Genomic DNA, 26,530 nt, shown 5'->3' with positions numbered 1-26,530 from the left:
AATTAAGAAGATGAATCCAAGTTCCTTTTGCTCAGTTCTGTCTTGGGAGAGCAGAGGTAGTCTCCAGCTTACAGGCATGCAGTACAGAGACTGGAAGGGAGTTGTATGCTAAACATGTTGCAGAAACATCCAGTGGAAACAGCAAACTGAGAGCCTGGCAATGTCAGTCGGAAACAGGCACAAGACCTGTAGTCCTCCATTTCTTTGGGGCATTATCTTCTCACCCATGAAATCAATGCCAAAGAGATGGTTCACAACATCAGTGGAATAGATGAAACAGGAGCAACAGTGCAGGGAGAAATCAGCCTGTCTGTTTCATCTCCGTGCTCTGATGTGTACAGAGAAGGAAAGGAAAACTACAACCGCTTATTTTTCCTCTTTGAAGTCAGTGGGTCAGCAGCATCAGTCTAGATGCGATACACTTTGAAGTTTTAGTGACAGAGGTGGTGAAGCTGTGGTCCTGGATAACTCTGGGGAGTGTAGGGAATCCTTCCTTGTTAAGCACAGTCCTGCTCAAGCCCTGTAAAGGAGACGTGCCTGCCATAGTCAAGCCAAATGCAGCAGACACAGAAGTATGAATGCTCTCTCTAGAGCAATAATTCCAGTCACTTTCACCTGACCCTTGATACAAATGTCATCTTACCTAGACAATAATGCAAGGTTTTGAGCAGTTCAAAGGCTCCAGGACACCATGAGCTCAAATATTCAGGGTAGTGCCCAACCACATTTAAACTCCATGGTCATTCTTAGGCTGAACCTAATTTTACTGAAGACTCGTCACATAAGCCATTCACAGTTATAATTAGCCATGAGGTCCCTCTGTCAGCTCCAGCTCCCCATGTGGGAACATGAGAGAAGCCTCCCACAAGGATGGTAAAACATCAAAAACATCCGGGCATTCCCTGGGCAATATCCTTGCAGACAGCCAATTCTCTCACACTAGAAGTGACTTGCAGTTTCTCAAGTCACTCCTGACACGAAAGAAACACAATATCTGTGATTAGAGAAAAGAGCTTCCAAGTAGAAGGTAAGGACATGAGCCTCAGAACCTCCCCTGTAAAAAACCAAACACTGCCTATATTGTAGCTAAGCAACAAGTATAAAGTTAGACTAAAGCTTGTCTATTCAAATAAGCTTCTCTCATCCCCATTCCTACCCAGTCTTAAAAGCAGCTGAAAAATGGGTGGACTACTGCACCCATTTCCTTCTTGCCCTCTTTTCTCTCAGAAAATCTCCAGCAGACTTTTCTTCTGTCCCTCTTTTCTTTCAGAAAGTCTCCAGTGCTTTGGCCTGCTACAACCAAATTTACTGCCACTTTCCTTCAAATGTAAATAAATTGAACAAAAGGTGCATTAAATTTGGTGGTAAAGAGTCAAAGCACTGGAGATTTTCTGGGAGAAAAGAGGGCCAGACGAAAAGTCTGCAATTTTACTGTACTAATATTCTCCAGTTTGACATATTTAATTGATATCTTACATCCCATTTTTGCTAAAAGGTTTAGCTTAATGAATCTCAAAATAGAATACTAATAATAATACTTCTTAGAGCAGTGGTTCTCAGCCTGTGGGTCCCCAGATGTTTTGGCCTATATCTCCCAGAAATCCCAGCCAATTTGCTAGCTGTTAGGATTTCTGGTAGTTGAAGGCCAAAACATCTGGGGATTCACAGGTTGAGAACCACTGTCTTAGAGGATCCCATTGTAAGTACAAATTATAAACAAGCTTGCTCTGTGACGTTCCAATCTCTCCTTTCATTTCCAAAACTTTGACTAGACATCTTTTCCCTGCATTCACTTGCTCCTCACCCTTTTACGCTCTTTTAATAGTTAGTGTTGTGTGATCCATTGGGTCTAGTCATACCACATGTTTAGAAACAAGACCCAACTTTGAGATCTGAAAGGCTGGGAAGGGAAAAATAAGCTTTGCTGGCATATGAGCAATTTATTTCTAGAGCTAGACACGTATAGAACACCCAAATGTTACCAGTTGGGTTTTTACATTCCTGTTTTGCTGCCACTCTTTGTGCCTCACCCATCATTCTTTTGCCAGTTGGTTATTTTTTCTCTCTGTTAAGTTTTGCTTATTCTCTTCCTCCTGCTTCAATTGTTTTAAAGATGTTCAATTCAATGCCTCCAGTGGGAAGATGAAGATGGGAAGAAGAGAGGAGTGCAAGGACACACATGTTGGGTAAGTCACAAAGATATTTTCAGCAGAAAACATGTTAGAAATCCCAATGGAAACATTGTGTTCTTGGGACTTACGGCTGTTGACCTAGGGTAAGGCTGGTAGGAGGCTGGTAGCATTGGGCAGAGGCCACTGGAATATTCATTAATGGCACAGCCGTAGGGCATAAGGTACTCCTATAAATAATGAACACAAGCACCTGTTGGCAAGCCAAGCCTCACCTGCTATAAAAAGATCTAGGTTAGAAAACACACTTGAGGAATGTTCACTTCAACAGTGCTGCAACCAGGACACCTTTTAGCAAAATGACCTCCCATGCACCCAAGGTGCAGACACAGCTCTGTGCTTTGGGCTTAGCTCAACTCTATTTATCTAGTCTATTTCTACGTTTTGGCTACAGAAAACAACTTAATCTTCTGCAGGTATGGCACATGCATGACATTAGAACATGCCACAAAAGGAGGTGGGGAGGAAACTCCAATATCAAAAAGGTGCTTCATTGACTTCCCCTACTGACATTCTACTTTTAAAGAAACACATGTTTCTAAACATGCCCTCCTTAATTACAGCAGTGTTTTCAGAAATAGGGAGGAATAATCCATATGTATATACACTTTCGCTTCTCCCCACCCAGGAAAAGTCAAGGAAGGAATCATAAATCTTGTTGCTTGCGATTCAGTGAACATTCCACAAACACAATCATCTCATCGCAATCCCTCATATGCAGCAGCAGAAGAAGAATCCAAGATAGATAATGCTGTTCAAATTAAAGCATAATGTGCCATTCTGTTATGATTTTTTTTTGTTTATGGCCATATTGAGCCCTGGTTAGTTCCCCACTTAGTTCTATTCATAGACTTCCATGCAGGACATATTCTAGTTGGAAGCCTCAAATGCAGTGGTTCTCAACCTGTGGGTCCCCAGATGTTTTGGCCTTCAACTCCCAGAAATCCTAACAGTTGGTAAACTGGCTGGGATTTCTGGGAGTTGTAGGCCAAAACACTGGGGGACCCACAGGTTGAGAACCACTGCGCTAATGCATGGTTGTTTCCTCCTTCTGTTTCAGCCTCCCAGAAGCTACAAGTTCACCTCTTTGCTCACTCTTGAACCAGTATTTAAACCTCTCAGTTGTGAATTAAACTGGCTGTAGTACAGCCAGCCAATCAAATAATATACTTTGGCTGGGACCTGTATTTAAAGAGGCCTTGGGCCTCAGTCTTGTTAAAGCCATTGTCTCTCTCCTCACAACATCTCTCTTTCTTTTTGGGTGAAGAGGAGGAGTTCAATTTCACTTTGCCACATGATGCTCCAGAATCTAGGCCTGGCATGAGCTGGTTCTGGTTCAGCTTTACTTTTCGCATTGGACAGATACTTGGATAGTGGATGTATCTTGTTAGGCCCGATACAAAATGTTCCTCACCTGGGCGAAAGCTGGCACTGCCACACTGTATGGCCTCTGTTTGAAAGTGCTCACATTCTGTGACTGGAAACCTCGGGAGGACATGCTGTAGTCCGGTGGAGGGATGTCATCTTTGTCCAGCAGGTTGCCTGTACTACTGCTTTTTCCTTGGCTGAAGAAACAGAAACCTTTAGTTAGTATCTGCATCATCACAAAGAAACACCTATTACAAACCTTTCTCACGTCCTTATAGACATCACTCAGGCCTCTCCCACTTAAGAAGCCATTGAAGGAGTAGTTCTCAACCTGTGGGTCCCCAGATATCTTGGCCTTCAACTTCCAGAAATCCTACTAGCTGGTATACTGGCTGGGATTTCTGGGAGTTGAAGGCCAAAACACTTGGGGACCCATAGGTTGAAAACCACTGCATTAAAGAATAAAACTGTAAAGCTGACCACAGGAAATGTTGCAGTCTTTCCAGAGCTTGGGAAACTGTGGAAATGCTGGGAGTTTCAGTGCAACAGGTGCCATGGCAGCAGAGGGGAACCAGGAAGATGTAGCACAAAAAATGACTTTCCCAAGTTCTGATTCTTTCAGGGAAATCTTCTTCCTGCCCCTGCCAAATTCTTCTTGGCCACCACATTTATCATTATGAAAGAATCTGATGGAAATAATCTCTGCAAACATATTTGGCCTGGGTTGCTCCCCATCTACACATACACTTCGCAACAAAGCCTGCTATACTGGCTTGACAGTAAATTACTGATGAAACATGAGCCCAAAGAGTGCAGTGGAATAAGCCAGAACAGATCTTGCTTCTGGCTTATTGAAGGTGGGGTTCATCTCTGTAAACACAAAGAGTCATTAAAGAGCCAGCTTTCTGCATAACCTCCTTACCTTATGTGTAATCTGTCATTCCCCTCACTGTCCAGCACTCGAGTATAGGAGAAAGGGAACCAGCCTCTCCTACAATAAGAGATTTTTATACAGATGAAAAAAATTCAAGTTCTCCTTTTGTTTACAGGGAACATAAACATGAAGACTGTGAAAATTGCTGCAAATAGCAGCCCCTATCTCAGATTATTTATCTGATAAACATTCAGGTTTTCTTTTTTAACTAAGAAGGTGAAAGCATACCACAGAGGAAGCACGGGCAAGAAGTTACTTTGAATACAAGAGGCACGGAAATAGGTAAAGGTAAAGGTTTTCCCCTGTCTTAATGTCCAGTCTTGTCCAACTCAGGGGGTTGGTGCTCATCTCCCTTTCTAAACCGAAGAGCCGGCATTGTACATAGACACCTCCAAGGTCATGTGGCTGGCATGACTGCATGGAACGCCGTTACCTTCCTGCCGGAGCAGTACCTATTGATCTATACACATTTGCATGTTTTCGAACTGCAGCTCAACACTTTAACATGCTGCACCATCGGGGGGCCCTATGGAAATAGTTACGGGTTCTAAAATTCTGATGTTTTCAAGCATTTTCCTTACTCTCAGTACCCATTTGATAGTGAGATACTCCATTCAATTTAAAGATTCAAGATGCTGAAAATCTATAAAACAGTCCAAATTCTATTGCTATTGATATAAGGTGGTGGGAAAGTATCTTGTCCTGTATTTTGAGACTTTGGTGGGGGAGTGAAAAACCTGTTCAAGCATAGATAAGGATGTTCTTCTTTCCAACAAAGGGAGCAAGAGTGGTGTGGCAGTTTGAGTGTTGCATTAGGACTCTGGTTCAAAGCCACAGAAACTCACTAGATGAGCTTGGGCAAGTCACATTCTCTATGCCTTAAAGAACGTAATGGTAAACTCCTGTTCAAGAAATCTTGTCAAAAAAACCCCTCTGTGATTGGTTCACCTTAGGATCACACCATGAATTAGAATCTATTTGACGGAACCCAGAAACAACAAACAAAGACCCATTATCCCATGTGCATGCCTGTGTTTTAAAGCTTGAGATATCCTCTACTTCAATGAAAGCACAGTCCTTTCACATTTCTTAAAGCTCTTGCTATCTATTCTTATATTTCCAAATACTACGTATACACTACTGCATGGGGATTAAGGAATATCAAAATTAATACAGCTGGATGCAAAACTATTGATCAGTCTAAAAGTTTTAAATTGATTATTTGATATTCTGTGTTTTAACAACAAGGTACATGGGCTAATACTACGAACTGCATAATTTATATTTTGTTTGGTTAAAAAAAACTAAAAGCTGATGTTTTAAGCTTTAACAATAGGAGCCTCCTGCTACTCTACCTCTTAATTGCTCAAGCAAGTGGAGAGAATGCTCATATTACACCGAAAAGATCATATTACATTAACGCTTTTACAATGGTGCAAAACTGGCCAACTATAGCAGAACTGGGTTGTTGTGTGTTTCCTGGGCTGTATGGCCATGTTCCAGAAGTATTCTCTCCTGACATTTCACCCACATCTATGGCAGGCATCCTCAGAGGTTGTGAGGATGTCTGCCATAGATGTGGGCGAAATGTCAGGAGATAATATGTCTGGAACATGGCCATACAGCCCGGAAAACACACAACCCTCTAATTCTGGCCATGAAAGCCTTCGACAACACATATAGCAGAACTGGCTTCTTTTTAAGTGGGGTTTTGGCAGACACATACATACACAGCATTCCAATATCACCTGATTAAAGAATTTTGCAGTGGAAGGCTACCTTTATTACAGGAACCTGTGGTGTAAATAAATGTTTTAAAATGGACAATATAATGCCAGATCTTGAACAGCAAAAGCATTAAGCTGTTCCAGTCCATTCAGAAGCCATACTGTCTGGAGTCTGCAGCCTTTGCTCTGTGAAGCTGGTTGCAAGCACCTCTGGACTCATCAGCGTCCTGCTTCCAAATTGTCCCTACTCCCTATATCTGCTTAGAGAATAAACCATTACTAAAAGCAGATCAGCAAAGCTGCACCTTCCTTGTTCCTCTCTGGGCTTCAAAACTATTCTGATAATCAAGCCAACCAACTTCCATTTGTCAGGATGGCTTGGCCCATGGCATTTTGACCCATCAAATAAATTTTCACTGTGGCTTCTGAACTTAGGATAAACACTTTTCTTAAGGTGGGAGCTCAAGATTTCAGGCTCTAAACACTGAAAGTCTGATCATGAGATTGAGAAAGAATTCAAAAATATTTAGGGATTGTGAAGGAGCTTAGATACACAAATGTTGCCAAGCAACCAATTTGCCCCCATACCTCTGCAAACAGGCGGTGGAAAAGCAAACCTGATAGATTAGTCTACCCCATTATATCTTTTGTTCCATGTTATGCCACAGGCACTCTCAAGTGCCTGCAACCTGTGCCATTCCTGTTCATTTCCTGTTTCATTCCTTGGAAACACACCAGAGCTGTTTCTTATCCATTCGACTCCTTACCATACCATGGCATAACAGAGTAATAACTACAGTAAAGTGGTACAATACACTTTAAATGTAGAGAGTATCAAATCATAATTGAGAAGAGACCCGGACTGAAAATGCATAAGGATTTCCAAATAACGACTATAAAAGTTTGAACCTCCCTCTGTTTTTTATCCTTGATCTGCTACCTACTTAAGTGGTTGAAAAATACCGAACTATTTCCAAGCCATAATCTTGGTTTTATAACCTAACTGTATGTTCAAAAGCATTAGTAAAATCAAGAATTGCTCCATCTGAAAAATAAACATCATGATGGAAGCATCAGTGAGAATTTAATTACAGGAGACGGTATCATACACCATAAACGCCAAAACCCAGAGCAAACAAACATGCTCACAATTTTGTCTTCTCGCTCTCCCCATAGTGCCACCCATCTCTGGCCTCAGGCACTAGCAATGTAATGAGATCCCCCTCCTTGAAGCTGAGAAGGGTGCTGTTGTCCCCAGCAGCATGAGAAAAGATGGCCCGCACTCTTGTCCTGCCATTCTTTTCCAGTCCCGCTGCCATGGAGCTGGAACGTGGCAGAGTCTTGTTTTCAGCTAACAAAAGAAAAGAAAGGAAAAACCAATTAGGTATCAGAACCAACTCTGGAAACATCATCATAAACTGACCTAAATCATTGCCATGAAGAAAACTTTCAAAAATCCACCAAAATTAAAAGAAGAGTTGCCCATTCCTCAAAGGCAAAAAAATTCATAGAGCTATCAGACAAAAAGTATTTTATATCTATTGTCTCCCTTCTTGAGGATTTTTTAAAATGACAAGAGGTGAAAGCTGGATTGGGAAAACACAGAAGTGTTACAAACAAAATGTGCTGAGGATCAGAATCCAGGATTTGAAGAGCAACCAGAGTTATAAGAGCTCTCATAACGTTGTCAGTGGCAGGAAAGCTGCAAAACAAAAACCTCCTTTGAAAACCTTTAGATTTTTCACTGAATCATTTTCAGTAAACAAAAGCCTCTCTATAGTTTTATATTCTCTGCTGTTCTGCAGGAACTATTCCAGTTACAAAAGAAATATTTTTGAACAAACTGTGTGATCTGAAAAATATAAAATAGCTCATTGCTGCTGTTCTGTAAATTTACTAAAATGTAATCCCTCCCCAACAATCGATTTCCACTAAACAGTTTATCGCTGAAGGCCACAATGTATGCATGGCAGCTTAAGAACATGAGAAAGGAAGGGATGTAAAGGAAGAACATTCACTGCTTTGCATTCAAATAACATATCTTAGTAATGCGCAGTCAGAAAAGCCTCTTATTATTTTATTACTTGTGGGTGACACAAACAACAGGTATTTGGGGGGGGGGGAGATATTTAATCTGCATCTTTCATAATCGTGCCATACAGAGTAAAATGCTTAAATCACATTCGATCTTTTATTTTGCAAGGCATTGGGGACAAAGAACCATTTTTCTACACTATTACTTTGTTCCAAAAACTAGATTCTTATAAAGGTAATATCCAAAGGTATTTTTTTTACAAAAGTAAAATGTTCAAAAGTTGTGAATGCCAATAAAGAGACGGAAGGAAGAGAAGAGAAAAAAAGGACATAGGAATTTTCTGGCAGAATATGCACACAGATAGGTAACAGTGAGCAATCTTTTTTTTTTTGGAACAAATGTTGGATACAATTTGATATATATGCCTGTGCACTGTGCCATAAAAATAAGCAGCAATTACACAGTAGGGTAACCCATCACACTTGCCCAGTGCCATACGCTTTGCCTCCTGCTGGAAAGTGAGATCACCCATCTCTTTCTACAACTGAGAAAGAGTAGTAAATATCTGCATCCAAGAGGTCCTATTCAGGATTAGTACATTATTACGGATCCACTTTTCACCAAAGCTTCCAATATTATGCAAAATGGCCAAGAGTGCTTCAACGCTTTCTACGGTAGTAATGAATTGCTACTGCACAAGCTTTCACAGGAAATGCCCTTCTTAAAATGCATGTATCTTGCAAACTGTCACAGTGAGGAAGGAACAACCTAGTTGGTTTAAGTTTTGTGGCAACCCAGCCTATATGTCCAATATGTCAATAAGGCTAAATCCAGCCTCTTAGCTAACCATTTCAGCTTTTTCCCAACAGTAGTTCTTGATACTACCAATTCAGTCATAATAAAGAAATGTTTACAGCTGCAGGCAAAAAGGGCACTCAGATAGCTCTGTGTCATCTTTCTGTTTCTATGCCCATTCTCCCACTTCAACACCTCCTTGCTGTGATAGCATCAGCATTGACTGTCTCTCCCTGAACCAGTAGGGAGATTTGTTCGGTTGTCCTCATGTCCCCTTTCTCCCACAAAGCAGGACTTACTGGCTGCATAGCTGTTTTTTGGCATCACACTTTTGCGCACGGGGAGAGTGTTGGAGTAAGAGTCGCTCAGCTTCTGTGTTTGAGGTGGGGATAAAGACTTTGGCTGAGGAGGCTTCCGGTCAGACCAGTGGTTGTAATCTTCCCCTTCTGAGCCCGAGACACCATTCATCACTGGCATGGTTTCTTGTGCTGACATTCGCTGGATGGAAAAAAAAGGGCAGGTAAGTAAGGTTAACTTTCAGCAAATTTACCCATTGCCCTGAATCAGGGACTGAAAACATTCAGCTCTCCAGATGTTGTTGGACTGCAAACCCCATCAATCCAGAGCCAGCATAGTCACTTGTGAGGAACACAAGAAGTTGTAGTCATAAAAAAAACCCCCACCCCGTGTTAAAGATTGCATTCAATTTGGGAGTATGCCTAAATGTTAACTCTTCGAAGTATAAACATTATGAGAGCTGGTTTAATGCACTCTTTGCTTTTTATTTCATACAAAATAAAGAATGGGTTTACAAAACCACTTTTTGGACACTTTGATTTTACCCTACAAAAATAGATGTTCTGTATACATGAATCCACTGCAGTGTACTAGATTTCCAATCATTCTGACCTTTTCAGAGCAATCCTAAATCAGAAACTGGCCTTTCTTGGAGCAGAAACATTTGGCCATCTGTAACTCAGTCCAGGGTAATTCTATCCCCCTGATTCCTGGAAGTAGGAAGAAGCATGAAGTCTCTCCTTACCCAGTCTTTTCAGGACAGTCACAAATACAATACTCACTCCAACAAAAGGTGCCAGCTCTGGTGGGACTGGGAGTGGCTTGGCACCAGGGATGGGGTCTGAGATGATGAGGTTTGACTTGGATGTGGTGAGAGGGCTCGGCATAATCGTTCCATTGCTGCTGAGGGCCATCTGTTGCATCAGCTGGATAGCACGGTCAGGGATCTTGTTGGGATCAGCACAAGATTGCTGCCATAAGGGAAGCTTCTGTGTCAAGATGTCTTTTCCCTGAAGTTACCAGAGAGAGAGAGAGAGAGAGAGAGAGAGAGAGAGAGAGAGAGAGAGAGAGAGAGAGAGAGAGAGAGAGAGAGAGAGAGAGAGAGCATGAAACCATATAGTGAAAACACAAGGGGACACACATAGGACAATGCAGCCAAAGGTTTGTAAAAAGAGGACTTCTAAGAAAAATTAGACTATCAAGAATACATAGCTCACAGACATACACTTGGATTTACTCCAGCTAGAAAACTAAATCGGATTTACCCTGAATAAATGTAAACAAGATAAAAAAAACCTAATAAAATGCAATCAATATGTGGTTACAACAGGTGATAGTCCAATTAAAACTGCAAAAAATAACAACGAAATAACAGGACAATATTATTTTCTGTAGCCCACTGTGGAAAGATCTGATTCGATAAAGTCCATCTGAGAAATATGAACTAGAATGGTTCTGGGCAAGAAGTCATTCTGGGGTTTGGGGTCTGGGCTCCTCCTGGCAACGAGAACAAACTCATCCTTTCCACAACCAGCCACTCCGCTCTCAGTGTCATAGGGTTTGGGACAATTGCTCTTTTCACCACAATGAAACTAAAGGCAAAATTTGTTTTCAAAAGCACTAAGGAAGACATTAACATTTTCTCCAACAAAATTACAGCAGAAAAATAAATAAGTCTGTGCATGTTCTTATTAATTTATTAAGAACTTTGCTTATTACTTCACAACACAGCAGGGACCTCAGGAAGATGTATAACAGATAAAAACTTTATTTAAAATGCATATAATTAAAACATTCACCAAAGTCAACTTTAGTTTTAGGAATGAAAGACTGTGTGTAGCCTGTACTGTGTCTTAGCTATCTCTTGGAAAAGGGATGAAGCCAGCCAGCCAAGTCTAAAGTATTCACCAAACCGGCATCAACAACATATTAAGTGTTCAATATCCTGATAAACATAGGACTGATTGAAAAATCCCAGGACTCACATTGTAGTCACATATACATTTTCAAAAATAGGTCCTTCACTCCAGTGCCTGTTATGCAGAGATTATTCCAGCCTTTTTCTCTCTGTGTCTCTTCAGCAAAGAAGAATCTCAATGTGGCAAAAAGGGAGTGTGTCACTACTTTTTAGTGGCATGCTTTCAGCATGTTAAAAGCCTGAAGCAATATACCTTTGGTGAGGAAAAGCTTTTATAACAAAACATGTCTACAAGAAATGCAAGTGAGCCATGGGTTAATTGGCTAGCTATGGTCAATCTCCAAATGTAGGGCAGTGTTGAGAGCAAACAAATACACAAAGGTTTACAGGTTTGTGGGGGAGAAGAGACTTGACATCACTCTTCTTCCTCTTTGTCTTCTTCAATGGATGGAGATATATTTAGCTGCTATTCTAAAGCAGAACATCAAGGATGGACCTTTCCTCAGTATATATTCCACACACACACACACACACACACACACACAGGGCCGTAGCCAGAAAAAAAATGGGAGGGGGTTTTGAAAATTTCGGGGGGGGGGGGGTGAACCCCTCCCCCCCCTCCCCCGGCTACAGGCCTGTCAATATCTGCTTGAGATAGTGCCTGGAGGGACTCTTAATTTTTTGCGTCTTATAGACTTAGCTTGGGGATTTGGTTAATCAGTTAAAATTCATGAGTAAACCAGTTTTTTTTTAACCTGAAAAATTTCAGGGGTGGTTTGTAACCCCTAACCACCACCCCCCACCCCCCGGCTACAGGCCTGCACACACACAATGAGGAGAGACAATATGAAGAATGCCAATGGCATATCTTGAAATAGTTCAAAACCTTCTGTTCATGCCCTACTCCTAAGCTGAAAAGATAGTAAGACAAAGTGTGTGGCATATACCCATGCTCACTTCAAAATGTGTCCATCTACGCATCAAGAATGCTTTGCTTTCCACATGAATCATAGAATCATAGAATCATAGAATAGTAGAGTTGGAAGAGACCACATGGGCCATCTAGTCCAACCCCCTGCTAAGAAGCAGGAAATCGCATTCAAAGCACCCCCGACAGATGGCCATCCAGCCTCTGCTTAAAAGCCTCCAAGGAAGGAGCCTCCACCACAGCCCCGGGGAGAGAGTTCCACTGTCGAACAGCCCTCACAGTGAGGAAGTTCTTCCTGATGTTCAGGTGGAATCTCCTTTCCTGTAGTTTGAAGCCATTGTTCCGTGTCCTAGTCTGACCTAGCAAAGAGCGCAGTGTTCCACTTATTTAGCCATCACCGAACCAATGAAACCTTAGGACATATTCCTTCATCCAGCTCTCCCAATGGCCCAATACTCAGGTATAATGGCTAAGGACAAAAGGAAAGGTGGGACTACTATATCTAGGGCATTTCCTCTGAATCGGGCAGGGTGGGAGTCATGGAAATATGTTGTACACAGTACTCTGGTGCACAACAGCAGGATGCCTTTAAGACACAGTGCTGGTTACTAGGCTGCATAGATAGCATGCTAGGCGGCTCTCCTCCATAGCAACAACAAGTGTGTGTAAGGGCTTTGGCAAGCTCTTGCAAGGTGTGTGTGTGCCAGGTGATAGAGGATTAGTGTAAATGCCAACATGCAAATGTCATTCAGCTACTTTTTATTTAAAAATAAAAATATGAAAAACGTGGTATTTCACAGAGATTTTACTTCTAGAATGCTTGAAAAAACCATTTCTAAACACGCTGGTGATTGTCAATTAAACGGAGTCTGACTGACTGGCTTTAAAAATAATTCATCTTGTTATCATTAGCTCCAAAAATTCTTCATTATTGTTAATCATGACAGTGTAATTGTTACATTAATCATTATGGAAATGTTGTAAATGAAGCCCTAGGTACGTGGTCTGCAAACTGGATCTCCTGTCTCAATCAGCAAACCAGAGCTCTTCTTCCAGTGAACACGCCCCCCCCCCCCCCCCACCCGCAATCTGCAAATGAAAGCTCACTTCACTGGAAACATACTGTGTCACTTATGCCAAAACATTCATTATGGGCCCTGTTAATTTTAACACAAAATGTGATATGATTCTCTCTTGTAATTAAAAAACCTGAAATAGATCAAACCAACACCTTCTGCTTAACCTAATATTCTCAAGCTCTGATGAGGAGCACACTTTGTGACAGAGAAGCATGTGGATAGCCCACAGGAGTGACCTTTGAAATACAAGTAGTTGCTTTAGAGGGGTCATTTATTTGAACTGAAAAGGAAAGAGAAGGAAGGAAAAGGAAACAATGGGAGAGGAGGAGAAACTCCTCCCTGTACCATTAAATGGTGGTCTTGCTTACAAATTCTTTTCTTAACAAAGCTCCAAAAGGTACAAAAAGATTTATAAAAAAACATATTCCTATTTGTGCAGTGGTAGAGAACATAAAAACAAGTCTCTTGCATTGTATAAGAGGCTTTGGAAATTGCTTTCCAAAAATAATTTTTTGTAACAGAGAGCAGTGTTTCAACAATAACTTGTCACCGTTATTTATTACAAAGATGAAAGGAAGTAACTTGTTACAGACTTCTTAAGACTGCTCATTGTTTTCCACTACCTTTTTCCAAAAGGAAAAAAAAAACACCTTTAGGACTTCTAAGAGGATGGCATGAAAAATTAATTTTTGAAAATAACTAGTAACCAGTCATTTGATTTTTACATGGTTCGTTGACTATGAAATGTGGCTTAATGGCCTAAAAAAAGGTACAGGTTACAGATGTGTGTTTCTTGTTAACTCATTGCTTCCAAGCATTGCCTCATGCTGACTGGAAGTCAGTCTCTGGGTCCGGTCATTAGACTTTTGGCACCAAGGATCTGCTTCTAGTTTCTTCCAAAACAGCAATTTCTACAGGACAAGTAAACCTTTATACTACAAGCTCTGTAGGGAAGTCACCATACTTTTATTACAGTGTACTGTAATAGCCAGAGTGCTGAATTGAGTACTCCCAAGTCTAATTCCTCCCTGAGGAATGACATTTACTGAATGACTTTAGGCCACTTTACCTCAAGTTTTTTTTTTGCCCATGTGTCAGGAGAGACTTGAGAAACTGCAAGTTGCTTTTAATATGAGAGAATTGGCCGTCTGCAAGGACGTTGCTCATGGGATTACCATCCTGTGGGAGGCTTCTCTCATATCCCTGCATGGGAAGCTGGAGTTGACAGATGAGAGCTCATCCCACTCCCCGGATTCTAACTGCCAACCTTTCAGTTAGCACTCTTGCTGGCACAAGGGTTTAACTCATGGCGCCACCAGGTGTACCTCTCTCAATTAGATCTATTTCACAGAATTGTTGTGAAGATAAAGTGGGGAAGAGGGGAGCAATTTACAATTCCTTCAGCTCAACTAAGGAAAGAAAATGAAATATCATTGACAAATACTTAGTAATAAAAAGAAAGTCTCTCTGATGTAATTACACTAAAAAAACCCTGCAGGTCTAACAGATATGTGTTTACTGCTATATGTTTACTGAGTACATTATCTACTAACGAATGTATAACTGCATTTGTTGTTCTTGCTGCTAACTGCTCTCAGGTGAACTTTTATTTATGTTATCTCATGAACAAGAGACCTACAAGGGCTGCTCAGGGCTGTGGCTTCCTTGCTTGAGAATACCCATTTGAAATGTGGTCATTCTCTTTTCTTACAGCCTTCTATCATACCAAGCAATATTATCTTTTCTAGTGAGTCATGTCTTTCATCATATGGCCAAAGTATGACAGTCTCACAGGCAGTTCAGGCTTAATTTGCTCTAGGACTCATTTATAGCTATGAGAAATGAGTTAAATTGGAATAGATAATGCTGAAGAAACGAGAGGTTAAAAATGGAAAGATGACATATAGAGTACACTTAAGTGCATGTGTGCATTATTATGAGACCATGCTTCTGTCCATTCATGAATGTATGTAGACATCCATTCATAATGTATTCATATGAATTTTGAAAGCTGAGTTAGGACACAAGTATTAGCCATATCCAATTTCTTAAGAACCATGTTTGGAGCATAATCTGTTGAACTGTTTTTAACATTTTTGCTGTATGTTGATTTTAATGACTGTTTTATTGACGCTGATGTTTTTATTATTGGGATATTTGTTTTATTGTGTTGTTGTTGTTGTTATTATATTGTTGTATCAGGCTAGGCCCCATGTAAGCCGCCCCGAGTCCCTTTGGGGAGATGGGGCGGGGTATAAAAATAAAGTAGTAGTTGTTGTTGTTGTTGTTATTATTATTATTATTATTATTATTATTATTATTATTATTATTATTAACTGTTTCCCCAGGAAATCATTCCAGTGGTCTGGCATGTGTGTGAAACAGCTCCGGTCTTACCTTGGAGTGGTACGTGAGGGCATTTTTGGCCACAGCGCACTGCTTCTCCACCAGGAAACAGAATCGTCGCCTTTCTTCTGTGAGTGCTGTTTTGTACCCATCAGACACGTAGTTCTCTAGCTCACCTTGCTTGTTGGTGATAGCTTCAATAAACTGGGAAAGAAAGAGAGAACATCCATAAAGACATCTGAACCCCAACGACTTAAAAAAAAAAAACAGTTTTTCATGCTGAGAGAACACATTGTTTGGTGAGAAAAACACAGCAGGATCTTTCATATACTATGTTCTTGATGCCACTCACAGAAGAAAAATAATTGGAGTGCACAAGATTTTAGTTCTTTATGCAGTTCAGTTTCAGACGGGCAGCAGGGGGCAGTAGGCAACAGAGCATATGCGGACTCCCAAATATGTATCTGTTGCTCCCCCTCACCAGGCATCCTTAGTCATCTGACCTCCCCCACACAAAAGCTCCTGACTCAGAACGTGGGCTTCAGATGTTGTGTGGGTGGCAGAAGAGCAAAGAAATTCTCTCAGCCTCCCTCCTACTTAGCCGGCACCTGGGTAGCGCTCTCATTTTCTAGTGCCAATTGTTGCAAACTGACAAAGTTGCCTGCACAAGGCTAAAGCGCTGGAAGGAGGTTTCAACTCAGGGGAGAGAAGGCTTAAACATAGCTTTCAACTCTTGCTCACTGTATGGGGAGAATTAACTCCGTCATGCTGGCAAGAATGAGTGAAGGAAGGAAGACCTCCCTTACAGCAAACTGAGCAATGTGAGTATGGCAAAGAGGCCTTGACTTCATCTCACCCACAAATTCCTCCTGACTCCCACTGACAACAGAATGACAACTGTCTGAATGCTCCCAATGATCCCTTTAGAGAGCAATATATTCACTTTCACAGACAATACCCCCCCCCCCCCCCATTTACACCAAGTCTTGATACAGTGACTTTTGGGATTATCCACTCTGGAACTCATCAGATGTCTTTAGGGCTCCGTTTCCATGTGTGGCAAAAACTGAGCCCCACGGAGGGATGGAGTCCCACGGAGGCCATCACATGATGTAAGAGTACTTCAGATGGGACTCCATGGGGCTCTATTTCTGCAGTACATGGATACTGAGCACTAAAGTCATCTTCAGGAGTCAAGTGTTATCCAACTCCAAATGGCTTAAAACAGGGAAAGATGGACAGAAGACCAGGGAAGGATGTGAGATAGCTGGCCATCCCAGATGACAGGGAAAGCCAGTAGGGAAAGAAGGAGGGGGGGGCCTCCCCTCCCCTCCCCCCATCTCCCAACTTCTGGCCACCCAGACCCCCTCTCCTTCTTCTTAGGACAGTGGTTCTCAACCTGTGGGTCCCCAGATGTTTTGGCCTTCAACTCCCAGAAATCCTAACAGCTGGTAAACTGGCTGGGATTTCTGGGAATTGTAGGCCAAAACACCTGGGGACCCATAGGTTGATAACCACTGTGCTAGGGTCTTATGGGCATCCAACTCCTACATCTGGTTTTTCTGAATTAGAAGCCATTTTCTCAGCACTTAACTATTATTTTGTTCCAGCTGAGGAAACTGGATACTAGTTGTGACACACATTGGGTGCACACCTTGTACCCTCTGAGGTGGGTATAGGAGACACTTGCTCCTGAGTTTGTGTTATACAGAGGGGCACACCTCTTTGTCTTACCATGGTTTCTCTCTACTGTTTCTTGTAAGTCCTATCCAATTAATGAGACTCATGCTGTGAGATCCATCCTTCATTCCATAGTGGATTCAAGCTGAGCGGCCCTTGACTGATACCCTCTGCCTTCCTTTAATGTTGCCAAATATATTTAGTCTTCTCCTTTCCAGACAGGAAGAGAAGACTCCACGTCTCCACTGATGTTTGTGTGCACTTTCTTTGTTCTTCAGAATTCCTTTGTTCACTACTCTGAAGTGTTTAGTTAATTAGCAAGATTGTGATGACCCATGGGCCTTGTAGTCCTGCTCAGGACATTGTAATTCCTGATGAAGATGAAAACTTGGGTTTTTTACCTTCCCAGTCTGAACTGGATTCCTCTCTGCCAGATCTTTCCCAGGCAGATCTGGGAACCTTGCACCTGCAAGAAAGTTGTCTCCCAGAAGTATGTCAAACAAGCCCAGAGCCTACTTCTCCCGTATTCTTGCGCCGGGAGTTTTGTAAACAACAGAGAAGTTTGGATTCAGCTTCGCGCAGGAGTGCGCGGATTGCAGCTAAGAATGTGGCCAATTAAGACTGCTTCTCGTGAGAATCTTTGGGGAGTCTCACATCTGGTCTCAGAGTTAGCTTTCGGTTCTGATTCCCAGAGAACTGCTTCGGCGGGAAGCTAGACTCTATTTAGGTGTTTTACCCGCGTAGTAACTTCGCGGAGTCAATTCGTCAGCCTACGGAGCGAGTTGTGTCTGGACAGCGCGCTCCGGTTCAAGCCTCGCTCCTGCTCAAGCCTTGCCTTGCTATCCAGCCTTCGCCTTGCTTCCCAGCCTTTGTTTATCTACGGACTTTGCCTTGTTTCCCAGGATCAATCCTTGCCTTGTTCCACGGATTTATCAAGTTATTCCACGGACCTTGTTCTTGTTCTTAGTTACCTTGTTCCACGTTCAAGCCTTGTTTCAAGTATCAAGTTATTTCCCAGCCTCGCTCAAGTTTCATGGACTAAAGGACCTTGTCATCTCCCCTCACTTTGCTTGGCAAAGTGAGTGTTTCGGTTATTGGATTACAACTTTGGACCTTAATATTTCTTATTGGACATTGCTTTTTTGGACTAATTCTGACCTTTCCTGGAAGGTCTAATTCTGGACTATTTTCTACACTTGTTTTTATTAACTTTATATATTCCTACAATAAAGATATTAGATAGATTCTGGCCTCTGTGTATGGTTATTGGTGCTCTGCAGCCTGGGTCGTGACAGTTTGACTCCGCCACCCTAAGCACCAATTAACCTCGGCCAGAATGTCTACCGGAACCGTACCTGGGCCGAGCGGCCAGCCGATTACCTACACCATCGACAAGGAAGAGGTGGACCGAATCCGTGATAAGCTCAATGCACAGGATGGAGAAATAAGGGGTTTGAAGGAACGCGGAGTTCGTCTTCCGGCCATGGCGTTGCCAACCAAGTTTACTGGAGAAGCTTCTAAGGTTCATGTCTTCCGTCGCCAATGTCAAGCTTATCTGGAGGCCCGTGCTGCCGAGTTTCCCCAAGAAGACATCAAAGTGGCATGGGTTTACAGTCTTCTAGACGGGCCAGCGGCCAGCTGGGCGACGGCACTGTTCGACCAAGCCTCTCCACACCTAAGATCAGCGCAACACTTCTTGGACCACCTCAAGGAGACTTGGGGAATCGAGGACAATTTGGAGGCAGCCGGTCACAAACTCCGTCGCCTTTTCCAAGGAGACAGACCTATGTCTCAGTATATAGCCGAGTTCCGAGTGCTGGCCCACAACACCGGCTGGAACGATGTAGCCCTCAGGGGACAATTCCGGGAGGGTCTCAACATTGAAATGCTGGAAGAAATCTCCAAGGTGGATCCTCCCCAGACCCTCGAGGCACTCATTGATCAATGTTTACGGGCTGAAGTCATGATTGCCAACAGGAAACAGTGGGTTCGAGGCCAGGGCAGTAGAGCCGGGGCAAAACCCCCCGCTCCCGCCAGCGTTCAGCCACGTCCGGTGTGGAGACCCCCACCGCCAACCCCATACCCCAGAGGAGGCGAGGAGGTGCCGATGCAGTTGGGCAATGTGCGTCCCAGACTAGATGCCGCCGAGAAGGCCCGTCGTCAACGCTTAAACCTCTGCTGGTACTGCGGGAACGGGGGCCACTTCGCCAGAGAGTGCCCAGCCAAAGGGAAGCCTGCCGCCCGTCTTGCGGTGGCGTCCTCCACGGAGACGAAGGCGTCTGAGCCGACTGGCACACAGCCGGCGGGGGAAGCCAACGACCGGGTGTAGAGGGGCTCGCCAACCCGGTCAAAAAATCCATCCAAGAGCCGCCAACCGGGGTCCTGTTCCTTCTCGTGGTCACATTATGGTCAGCAAAAAGGGGACCCGTCATGATCCACGCCATGATAGACTCTGGAGCTACCAACAATTTCATCGATAGAGAGTATGCCGACTCTCTGGGATTACAATATCATGATTTCAAGAATGCCCGTGTGGTGCAAGCCATAGACGGCCGTCCCCTCAAGACGGGCCCCGTAAGTCAGTGGTCGGAACCCACCAGGATGTGGATAAGGGAACATATGGAAGAGATTTCCTTCTTTGTTACCGAGGTCCCCCATTTCCCTGTGATTTTGGGAATTCCATGGCTGACTCTCCACGACCCTAACATCTCCTGGTCCAACAGAGAACTGCAGTTTGCTTCACCGTACTGCCAAAACCATTGCCTCGTAGCCAAGGTATGCCATGCCACAGACACCGAGCCCATCATCACCTTGCCAAAGAAGTACTCCGAGTATTGGGATGTATTCAATGAGAAAGAAGCCGAAAAATTACCCCCACATAGACCTTATGACTGTGCCATTGACTTGGTGGAGGGGGCCCCGATCCCGCGAGGGCATCTCTACTCCCTGACTGAACCAGAGCAAGAAGCTCTCAGGGAATTCCTAGAGACAAACCTTCGCAAGGGATTCATCAGACCCTCTCAATCCCCAGCCGCCTCCCCAGTGATGTTTGTGAAGAAGAAGTCAGGGGAACTACGCTTGGTGGTGGACTACAGAGCATTGAACAATATCACCAAGCGGAACAGCTATCCCCTGCCTTTAATCTCGGATCTACTGGATCGGCTTCGAGGAGCCAAGGTTTACACCAAGCTGGATCTTCGGGGGGCTTACAACTTAGTTCGCATCAGGGAAGGGGACGAGTGGAAGACCGCCTTCCAGACCAAATTCGGATTATTTGAGTCCCGAGTTATGAATTTCGGTTTATGCGGAGCCCCCGCAACGTTCCAGCATTTTGTCAATGACATTTTTCAGGACTATCTAGACAGGTTCTTGATAATCTACCTGGACGATTTTTTGGTGTTTTCCAGATCACAATCAGAACATGAGAACCACGTCAAAATGGTGTTACAACGATTGCGGGATCATGGACTTTATGCCAAGCTGGAAAAATGCGCTTTTGATCTACAAGAGGTAGATTTCCTTGGTTACCGCATCTCGCCTCTAGGGCTTTCCATGGATCCAGCCAAAGTTTCAGCAGTATTGGAATGGCGGGCGCCAACTAACAAGAAAGAGGTGCAGCGTTTCCTGGGGTTCGCGAACTACTACCGCAAGTTCATTCCAGATTTTGCCCGCTGGTCCGACCCCATCACTAGCTGCATCCGTGGAAAGCAGCCTTTCCGCTGGACTGATCAAGCAGAGAAAGGGTTCCAGCAACTAAAGAAACTATTCACCTCCCAGCCAATTCTACAGCACCCAAATCCTGGAACCCCTTTTGTGGTGCAAGCGGACGCCTCTGATGTGGCAATTGGGGCTGTACTCTTACAACCGGTGGGAGATCACCTCCACCCCTGTGCCTTTTATTCTCGTCAACTAACCACACCAGAGAGGAATTACACCATTTGGGAAAAAGAACTACTGGCCATAAAGGCAGCCTTTGAAACTTGGAGACATTGGCTAGAAGGGGCCAAATTTCCCATTGAAGTCCACACTGATCATCGTAATCTAGAACATCTAAGAACTGCCCGCAAACTAAATCAGAGGCAGCAACGTTGGGCTTTATTCTTTGAACGTTTCAACTTCCAGATCCATTATGTGACCCCAGCCCAAACCAAGCAAGCAGACGCCCTGTCACGTAAACCGGAATACGCTGCAGGACGCAAGGAGACCTTTGAATCCCAACTGCTACAACCTGAGAACTTTGCCACGCTCACGGTGGGGAACACCAAATCCATTCCCATTGGTTCAACTTCCCCTACTCCAGGACCCATCTGTGCTCAAGAAATCAGGGCTAGTCAGCAAGCAGATGCCTGGGCGCAGGACCAACTTCGCCAAGGTCTGCATTTCCCCTTTTCGCTTAAAGATGGGCTGCTCTGCTATAGAAATCATGTCTATATCCCACCCGGACCGGGCAGGGAAAAAGCGCTTCGTCTGTGTCATGACTGCAAACCAGCAGGACACTTCGGACTATTTAAAACTATGCATTTGATCCTAAGGGATTTTTGGTGGCCCAAGATCCGCAAGGATGTGGAAAAATATGTCAACACCTGCCCAGTATGCCAGCGCTCCAAGATACGAAGGGAGAAGCCCTCAGGGCTTTTACACCCCCTTCCTACCCCATCTCGCCCATGGGAAATAATTTCCGCGGATTTCATCACTGACCTACCACCTTCCTGTGGATTCACCACGATCTTAGTGGTGGTGGACCTATTCACCAAGTTAGCCCATTTCATTCCCTGCGAAGGCCTCCCCACGGCCAAGGAAACTGCGGATCTATTTCTTCAACATGTCTTCAGACTACATGGATTGCCCAAGAGTTTAGTCACAGACCGTGGATCTCAATTCACCTCTCGTTTTTGGAAGGCACTACAAAAACTATTGGGCATAGACTCTCGCTTATCTTCAGCTCATCATCCCCAAACAGATGGGCAAACGGAGCGCACCAATGCCACTTTGGAGCAGTATCTTCGCTGTTATGTAAACTATCAACAGGACAATTGGGCTTCTCTGTTACCACTGTCTGAGTTTGCCTACAACAATGGAGTTCAAGCTTCTACAAAAGAAACGCCGTTCTTTGCAAACTACGGCTTCCATCCACGTTTCTTTCCCCCTGTCATTGAAACTTCAGAGGTTCCCGCAGCAGAGGATTGGCTGCAGGAACTCACAGCGGTGCAACAACTTTTGCTCCAGCAACTGGACCAAGCCAAGGGGGACTATAAACGCCACGCTGACAAACATCGCCAGCCGGGCCCCGAAATCAAGGTAGGAGATCGGGTTTTCCTGTCCACTCGCTTTCTGCCCTCCCACCGCCCTTGCCGGAAGTTAGATGCCCGTTTCATTGGCCCCTATCCAGTGGTGGCGCAATTAAACCCCGTGACTTTCAAACTCCAACTTCCGCGTTCAATGCGCATTCACCCAGTGTTTCACCGTTCCCTGCTCCTTCCGGCGGATGGTGTGCGTCCTGATACAGACCAACCGGCCCCCCCTCCTGTTTTGATGAATGGGGAGGAGGAGTTCGAGGTTGAGGACATTTTGGATTCTCGCTTTCACCGCCGCCGCCTACAATATCTCATTGACTGGGTGGGTTTTGGCCCTGAGGAACGCTCCTGGGAAGACGCCTCCACAGTCCATGCTCCTGATCTAACCCGTCGCTTTCATCAGACCTATCCCACCAAACCGCGACCTCGCGCCTCGGGGAGAGGGCCCCAGTTTGGGAGGGGCCTTGAGGAGGGGGATAGTGTGATGACCCATGGGCCTTGTAGTCCTGCTCAGGACATTGTAATTCCTGATGAAGATGAAAACTTGGGTTTTTTACCTTCCCAGTCTGAACTGGATTCCTCTCTGCCAGATCTTTCCCAGGCAGATCTGGGAACCTTGCACCTGCAAGAAAGTTGTCTCCCAGAAGTATGTCAAACAAGCCCAGAGCCTACTTCTCCCGTATTCTTGCGCCGGGAGTTTTGTAAACAACAGAGAAGTTTGGATTCAGCTTCGCGCAGGAGTGCGCGGATTGCAGCTAAGAATGTGGCCAATTAAGACTGCTTCTCGTGAGAATCTTTGGGGAGTCTCACATCTGGTCTCAGAGTTAGCTTTCGGTTCTGATTCCCAGAGAACTGCTTCGGCGGGAAGCTAGACTCTATTTAGGTGTTTTACCCGCGTAGTAACTTCGCGGAGTCAATTCGTCAGCCTACGGAGCGAGTTGTGTCTGGACAGCGCGCTCCGGTTCAAGCCTCGCTCCTGCTCAAGCCTTGCCTTGCTATCCAGCCTTCGCCTTGCTTCCCAGCCTTTGTTTATCTACGGACTTTGCCTTGTTTCCCAGGATCAATCCTTGCCTTGTTCCACGGATTTATCAAGTTATTCCACGGACCTTGTTCTTGTTCTTAGTTACCTTGTTCCACGTTCAAGCCTTGTTTCAAGTATCAAGTTATTTCCCAGCCTCGCTCAAGTTTCATGGACTAAAGGACCTTGTCATCTCCCCTCACTTTGCTTGGCAAAGTGAGTGTTTCGGTTATTGGATTACAACTTTGGACCTTAATATTTCTTATTGGACATTGCTTTTTTGGACTAATTCTGACCTTTCCTGGAAGGTCTAATTCTGGACTATTTTCTACACTTGTTTTTATTAACTTTATATATTCCTACAATAAAGATATTAGATAGATTCTGGCCTCTGTGTATGGTTATTGGTGCTCTGCAGCCTGGGTCGTGACAAAGATTGATCAAAAAGACTTTTAGTCAATTAAAAAGGTGCTCAAAACTACACTGGACAGCAAAAAGCACAGTAGATATAGTAACAAAAGAAAACTAAGCAACAAAATAAAAATAATAATGTATGCCCCTCATTGCTGCTACTACTACTATTCCCAAAATTCCTGAAGGCAAGCTGGTGGCATTATTTAAGAAGAAGCATAATCCCCAGGAGAGAGGGGGGGGGGGGGGGAAGAGAAGAGAGAATGCTCTTTCTAAAATGATGCTTATTCTATTACAATTATACATTAACTAAGGGAACCATGCTTCTTTTCAGAGTTCTATTTTTTATATGAATTATATTCTGATTCAATCTATGTACAACATAATTGATGATTGATCAATTAAAATGAATCTGATTGATTAGGTTGTATGACAGCCAATTTCTTCATAACTATGCAAGCAACTAAACATGAACATTAGAATAAAATATAGCCTCAAGCCTGACTCCTCTGACCACCTAAACAATCCAAATGCAGTCTCACTTCAAAAATCCCTCCAGAGTTTGGCCCTGAAGGTGGAGTCTATGCCGAACAGGCAACACATGGGCTATTTTTTCTGACAATCTGCCTATCATATCTTACCAACCTAAGCATGCTTGCTTTCCATAACATAGTCCCAGCCAACATTTACATGTTGCTATAATATGCAAACGTTTGTTTCTATGTAAAGGGAAAGAAAAGAAATGTCACTTTCCTTTCATTGCTGTAGGTTACACCCATAGCCTTAAGCAAGTCACTTACAGACATTTTCATTCAGTGCAGTCATATCTCTTACTGCATTATATACATACATTACAGATTTTTCCTGAATATCTCTGACAATTTCTTCTCAATTACTGTGATACCACCTAGCATCCGTGAGGAAAAATATAAGGGTGTTGGCTCCTAAAAAGTGTTACATTGGAATTTTCAGAGAAATGAATACATTTCACTTCACTTCCCTATATTACCTACAAATTTATTTTAAGATTACCGTAACATCCCCATAATTGTGGAGCCCATATCCATGATTTCACTTACCCAAAGCTGGTGAAAACGGATCTATCTAGAACAGTGGGTTCGCAACCATTGGTCCTTCAGGTGTTTTAGACTTCAACTCCCAGAAATCCTAGTCAGCTTACCAGTTGTGATGAATGGTGGGAGCTGAAGTTCAAAACACCTGAGGACCAAAGATTGGGATCCACTGGTTTAGAAATTTGCTCCCTGTAATTCCATGGTATGCTTCCTCCATAAATATCATTGACTTGTACTGGAGGATGTAGCAAATTCCTACAGAGGATAGTTCTCTAGGCCCTCCAGGGAAACTCTATGGTATTCTGGGACCAAAACCCAGGTAATTTAATGGCATCTGGTTTCAGGTAACCATGGTGCAGATGGGAATGTATTGCCCAAAGGTATGGAGGTTCACTGTTCCCTAAGAATAAACACGTATCTCATGTATACTGTTTTGATGGAGTACTAAATAAAGCAATGATTACATCACGTCCATCTGTCCATAATAGCACACCTTCCCAAGGACAATTGCCTCCACTTGTCATTTGTCCTTGGCTCTCACTTAGTACTATATTGTTAGATACATGTGCCTACTCAACACTAATTGATGAGAACACATTAACTGGCCCACCAATAGTCACAAAAAAACATCTGAACCATATTTCGTTTCCTCATTTCTAAAAATTCACCAGTTTCTGTAGGTAAATGTCATATTTTACAAGTATATGGTGGAAACCAGATTATTCACCAATGGTTTTGACATTTACTGAGAAATTTTTACTTATAACAGCAAATGCCCACATTTACTGGATTTCTAGGAATCCATCATACAGTGCTCCTTTTGTCCTTGGTGGTTCTGCTCAACTCATCAGTGGGTTTTGATGCCATCAGTAATGAAATCCTTCTGAAATAACTTGGAGACACAGTTTTGCAATAGTTCTGTTGGAAAGGCAAACTCTGAAAGTAGTATTTGCAAGATCCCTCAAGGCTTGAGTTTGTCCCCCATACTATTTAAAATCTACATGAAATCGTTGGGAGAGGTTATCCAGAGCTTGGTGGCTGGATATCGCCAATATAAGCAGTCTCTGAATTACGAACAAGATAGATTCTGTAGGTTTGTTCTTAAGTTGAATTTGCATGGAAGTGGGAACAGGTACATTTTTAAAGTGTAACTCCGTGTGTGTGTGCACGCGCACACACACACACACAGAGTAGGGATGGGTTAACACCCCTGTGGTGTTTGTTTTCACCTCACTTTTTGTCCCTGTGATAACTGGATTTTGAAAAATTTGGCTTGTTGTGGATACAACGATTGGTGATAAAGCTTCAATGGAGATACCTTTTCTCCATGATAACTCTTTCAGGAGTGAATTTCCCTTCCAAGGGGTAGATTCCTCTCACTTCCTGTTGTCCCACCCCCATTCTTAACTATGAGTCATTTGTAACTTGGGGACTGCCT

At 43.5% G+C, this 26,530-nt stretch overlaps 1 protein-coding gene across 7 annotated transcripts in view; it reads right to left on the bottom strand.

The window, feature by feature from the left end:
• baiap2 (BAR/IMD domain containing adaptor protein 2) overlaps nt 1–26,530 on the bottom strand; it is a 152,894-nt gene that overhangs the window by 17,493 nt on the left and 108,871 nt on the right. For 4 of the 7 annotated variants that reach the window (XM_062974014.1, XM_062974016.1, XM_062974015.1 and 1 more), the window contains 7 exons: nt 15,668–15,820; nt 10,128–10,355; nt 9,348–9,546; nt 7,368–7,569; nt 4,480–4,548; nt 3,604–3,754; nt 2,261–2,359 (listed from right to left, as the gene is read on the bottom strand). In XM_062974014.1, the coding sequence (XP_062830084.1) occupies nt 2,261–2,359; nt 3,604–3,754; nt 4,480–4,548; nt 7,368–7,569; nt 9,348–9,546; nt 10,128–10,355; nt 15,668–15,820 (1,101 nt within the window). The remainder of the gene's footprint in view (nt 1–2,260; nt 2,360–3,603; nt 3,755–4,479; nt 4,549–7,367; nt 7,570–9,347; nt 9,547–10,127; nt 10,356–15,667; nt 15,821–26,530) is intronic. The other 3 variants (XM_062974018.1, XM_062974020.1, XM_062974019.1) reach the window with 1 other exon arrangement.

This window comes from Anolis carolinensis, chromosome 2 (assembly GCF_035594765.1).
Source record: "Anolis carolinensis isolate JA03-04 chromosome 2, rAnoCar3.1.pri, whole genome shotgun sequence".
Classification (NCBI taxonomy): domain Eukaryota; kingdom Metazoa; phylum Chordata; class Lepidosauria; order Squamata; family Dactyloidae; genus Anolis; species Anolis carolinensis.
Note: the sequence above shows the minus strand (reverse complement) of the source record. Positions and strands in the feature narration are given on the sequence as shown.